The sequence below is a fragment of the Urtica dioica genome, chromosome 7 (genome assembly GCF_054948205.1).
Source record: "Urtica dioica subsp. dioica isolate 48M chromosome 7, U.dioica_male_clone48M_v1_H2, whole genome shotgun sequence".
Taxonomy (NCBI): Eukaryota; Viridiplantae; Streptophyta; class Magnoliopsida; order Rosales; family Urticaceae; genus Urtica; species Urtica dioica.
The window spans coordinates 35,437,354-35,442,755 of record NC_142762.1 but is presented as its reverse complement, the minus strand read 5'-3'; the positions used below and the strand labels follow the sequence as shown (position 1 = coordinate 35,442,755).

Sequence of the window (5,402 nt, the reverse complement as noted above, 5' to 3'; positions counted from 1 at the left end):
TATTTTAGTCTTTTTACTATAATATATTTATTTTACCAAACGCAAAATCAGCTTTTGTTACCAGCAACAACTGTTTTATAAACAGCTTACCAAATACCTGTCAGTTTAAAAAAAAAACAGTTTTTTCCAAAAACTTAATCTAAAAGCGTTTTTTTGTAAAACAAAGCTATACCAAACGATGCCATAATTGATTGATAACTACTCCCTACTAAACATGAAATAAAGTATATTTTAATATGATATTTGCATTCAGTTAATACGATTTTGAATTTCATATACAGAAAACGTGTGAGAAAAATCAAAGGTCCAAAATTGAAATTTACAAGCGCTGGATATCAACCAGCGTCAACATTGTATATAATTTTTTAAAAATTGCAATCATCGACTAATATGAAATTCTTAAATTTTATAGAGTTATCACCACGTAGACCACTTCAAACGTGAGAATTTTATTACAACCAAAGTTTATAAAATATGAAACAAGCCAACAGGCTGACGTGATACATGATTTATACCATTATTACCTTTATTAGTTAGTTAATTATAATTTCTTTTTTAAATTAAAAAAAAACTTTCAACATCCCTAATATTTGTTTTTATTTAATTTATTTTAGGCAAGGAATGCGAGGAAAAAATAAGGGCAATCTTGTCTTATTGTATCAAAGATTGACTAATTATCAAATATTACTAAAACGTTGGCTATTTCACAATTCTAAATTTAAGAAAGGCTAGTCATTTCGAGCGCCCAATTATATATGAATTAATTACTAATAAAACAATTAATAATGAATCAAAACAAGATGAAAACAATACAGTAACACAAAGGATAATAAGACTGAACTAACACGATTATTAAATAAGTGACACAAATAATGCTAAAGATTAGGGAGTACATGCCCCCACTAAACTTTTGAAAATTAAAATCTTTACTTCAAAATTTTGATTCATTTTACATCTTCACCACAAACTTATATTAGTTTTTTTTTTCTTCAGATTTACCTTCCTTGACTATAATTACTAGCTTCACGACTTGACACGAATTACGATTACGATCCGAACAAATATGACTCAACTAATACCATTACGACTAATATAATATATGTAAAATTATAATTATAGACATAAAAAGTTATGTAAAATTATAATTACAAAAATAACACAAAATTAGAGCTATAAATAAAATAAAAAAAAATCAATTAATTATATGTCAATATATTCGGAAATATTAGGGACAGTTTAAATTTAAAAATTAAGTATTTATTGGAACTAGTCAACTAGTCAGTCCTCTACTTTTTTTTCAAGATCTAGCTAAAGTTTCATTTAATTATGAAAATAGCCCCACCAGATCGAAGTTATTTAAATTAATTGAATAATTAATTTCATTAAATATTCAGTAAATTTAATTAACTGAACAATAAATTTAATTAACTTTGGTTTGGTGGCTATTTTCTTAATAAAATGAAATTTTGACTATTTTTAAAAGAAATTTATAACTAACTAAGCCACATCAAACTTAATGTTTGCAATATAGTCAACGTTAAAGATTTGTTTAATAAATAGCCACGTTGCTTAGTTGTCACTTTAATCAGTGTTTTAAAATTCCTAATATAACCTTATGTGGTTTTTATATTTTCCGAATTAATTGTTTTTTGTTTGTTAATTATTCAAAAGGTTGACTACCATTTATATAGCAATCAGTTATTGTATTTATTCTCTCTCTCCTTTTTTAAGTCCTCTCTATATATTTCTCCAACGCCATTTTTATAGAGAGATTATATATATTTTGCTATTTTCTCTTCGTTGAGTATTGGGGGTTTTTTTTTTTTTTAATTTTTAAATTTTTTTTTTTATCAATATGTTTTCTTGGTTCTTATTTGATTCTTATTGAGCCTCCTGGAATCCATTATTGAATGACTGTTTTACTTTTTGTTTTTAGTTTTAGTGGAAATATACTAGTTTTTTCTTCAAAGCACAACGATAATCATTTGTTATTTATACTACTTTATGACGCACGTATGTGATCATTTTATCTAAGAGTAGTACTGCATGGATATTTGTGTCGTAATAAATTCAGCAAAGGTTTGACAGATAATGCAAATGGTGGTGTGAAACGCTTCAATGCCACGAAGAAGCCATGGGGATTTGCAAAGTTACTTCCGCTTGAGACTTTCAAAGATTTATCAAAGGGATACATTGTTAGCGACTCTTGCTTGTTCGGTGCTGAAGTTGTTGTATTAAAGCACTCTGGCAAATGGGAATCACTTTCCCTTCTCTTCTCAAGGCACCGAATATAAGCAACGCTACTTTCACTTTGGAGATAGAGAAGTTTTCTCAACTAGGCAAAGCTAATGCTGAATCTGTAGTATTTAGTGTCGGTGAACGAAACTGGTACGTCCTTCCGGATATTTTAAAATTGATTTATTAGATCGGTCTACTTTATGACGCACGTATGTGATCAAAGCCCATGTGAAAGGCCCACTGGGATCCATCGAGAGGATGTCGTCCAAGTGCATTGTAGCGCCTGCGTGGATCGAAACCGTTGATTGATCCTTAATCCAACAGCCCTGCCATCTCACCAGCCGAATACACTACTTACGATGTTCGTTAGGGTTTTCTCTCTTCCTCTTTATCTCTCTAAGGGTTTGTTCTTGAGCGATTGTCTTGATCGTGTTTCCATGTGAGAAACCGACAAAAAGAATTGCCCGTTTGAGAGTGTGAGTGTTTGTATTGGTGAGGTTGAGAGATTGGCAAGGCTGAGGGACAAAGCATATTACAAACCGAGTTTCTCCCACGAAACTCAACGTGTAGGTAGATCTTTCTGATTGAAGTATAAGAAAATCTGGTTGTGTTCTTTTCTTTTATGTTTATGCTTGCAAGTTTGAATCTGGTAGCGATTAGACTCATATCTTGTTTTAGGAACGATCTCAATAGTTAGGGAAAAAGTTACAACAGTGGTATCCCCGCCGAGATCTTCCCGGCGCGATTCCGGTCCACGTGCCACGGCATCTCCGCGGCGGCGGGCAAGGGGCCATTGTGGGGGCATTCGGGTTCCTGTACGCGGTGCAGAGCCAGGACAAGGCCATGGTCGACCCGGGATCGGGATGAGAAACTCCCTCCTCGTCCTCGGAGCCATCAACCTATGTGGCCTTCTCTTCACCTTCCTCGTCCCCGAGGCCAAGGGAAAGTCTCTCGAGGACATCTCCCGCGACAACGACAACGACAATGACGTTGCTGCTCAACAACACCGCTCTCGGGTCGACCCACTCACCATCGTCTAGGGCTAGGACGTCGTTGATCGCTAGTCTTACTATTCTTATGTATTCAGTCACTATTCTTTGCTCATTCATGTTTTAGGTTTTAGCTATTCTTTCTTTTTGTTCGTTATGATAAAATTAATAAAGTTAGTTCTTTCATTTTCTTTTCCTCTCGTTCTTGGAGTGTTTGTGTATACGCATGCGTTAACTTAAGAAGCATAGTTATACGGTGGAGTAAATGCATGTACATCACTTTCATAGAGAACACAGTAAACATTTTTAAGAGAAAATATGTGTTTCTTATTATTTAATTGGCTATGCGTTTCTTATTTTGGGATGATTAGAATACATCATATGGACCTCTATTTATACGCTCTTGAAGTTCACAAAGTTGCTCTCCCTTTTCCATGTGGGACTTTTTTCACTCCAATTATATTAGGCTCCACACCATATATGGGCAATTGATTTCTTTATCTTTATTACTTATATATTATAGTTACCTATTAAAAATATGGTTAAATTCAATTAATATTTTTTTTTCTGATTCAATTAACATTAATTAGTTGATTTATATCTAGATTAATAGAAATCAGTTATTCCCTCGTCATTTTTCACTGTTCTATAAATAATAATAATAATAATAATAATAATGTTTCAAAATCCTTTTGATTTTTTAGCAATGTTTTTTTTTTTTTGGCTTTTTATAAGCATTTTTTGTTCGTAAACACGATGAACATTTATTAATATATTTACCATGTTTATTTTTTTGAGTTTTCTGCTGATCGTGATAGTTGATAATTATAGATAGTCTTTTAATATGTATTACGAACATAACTAATGAGAGAGCGGGAGAGGGACGAATTCAAAAACAGTTCCCTTTTTTTAAAAAAAAAACAACTGCTTAGCATATATAATTGATTGATAACTACTCCCTACTAGAAATGAAATAAACTATATTTAATATGATACTTGCATTCAATTAATACAATTTTGAATTTCATATACAGAAAATGTGTGAGAAAAATCAAAGGCCCAAAATTGAAATTTACAAGTGCTGGATATCAACCAGCGTCAACATTGTAGATAATTTTTTAAAAATCGCAATCGTTGACTAATATGAAATTCTTATATTTTGTAGAGTTATCACCAAGTAGACCACTTCAAACGTGGGAATTTTACTACAGGCAAAGTTTATAAAATATTAAACAAGCCAAGAGGTTGACGTGGTACATATGATTTATACCATTATTACTATTATTAGTTAGTTAATTATAATTTCTTTTTTAAATTAAAAAAACTTTCAAAATCCTTAATATTTGTTTCTATTTGATTTATTTTAGGCAAGGAATGAGAGGTAAAAAAATAAAGGCAATCTTGTTTTATTGTATTAAAGATTGTCTAATTATCAAATATTACTAAAACGTTGGCTATTTCACAATTCAAAATTTAAGAAAGGCTAGTCACCTCGAGCGCCCAATTTTATATGACTTAATTACTTATAAAACAATAAATAATGAATCAAAACAAGATGAAAACAATACAGTAACACAAAGGATAATAAGACTAAACTAATGCGATTATTAAATAAGTGACACAGATAATGTTAAAGATTAGGGAGTACATGCCCCCGCTAAACTTTTGAAAATTAAAATCTTTACTTCATAAAATATGACTATAATTACCTTTCTTGACTATAATTACTAGCTTCACGACTTGAACGATTGCGATCCGAACAAATTATGACTCAACTAATACCATTACAACTAATATAATATATGTAAAATTATAATTATAGACAGAAAAAAGGAGAAAATGGCGGCATAAAGACTCAATGTTTTCGGATTATAACACTTAAGTTCCCAACGTTAAAAAGTTGTGGGATAAATACCCAAACTCAACAATTTGTCCCTCCGTTACAACTTCTACCGTTAAATTAAATGTCGAGACACGTGTGAAAATCTGAGAATGACATTGATTATATGAGAAAAATTAAATAAAAACAAATTATTAAAAGAAACCTCTCTCTCTCTCTCTCTCTCTCTCTCTCTCTCTCCGCTGAACAAAGAAAAAAAAAAACAGACCATCATGCAGACCAATAACTTCAATCTGTTCACGTCATTTGTGAAGAAAATGCACGCCGATCAGGTT

At 31.4% G+C, this 5,402-nt stretch overlaps 1 protein-coding gene across 1 annotated transcript in view; it reads left to right on the top strand.

Annotated features, from left to right (window-relative positions):
* The first annotated feature begins 5,339 nt into the window (after positions 1 to 5,339).
* LOC149391088 (uncharacterized) overlaps positions 5,340 to 5,402 on the top strand; it is a 2,810-nt gene continuing 2,747 nt past the window's right edge. The window contains exon 1 of the mRNA XM_089619928.1: positions 5,340 to 5,399. Within this exon, the coding sequence (XP_089476054.1) occupies positions 5,340 to 5,399 (60 nt within the window). The remainder of the gene's footprint in view (positions 5,400 to 5,402) is intronic.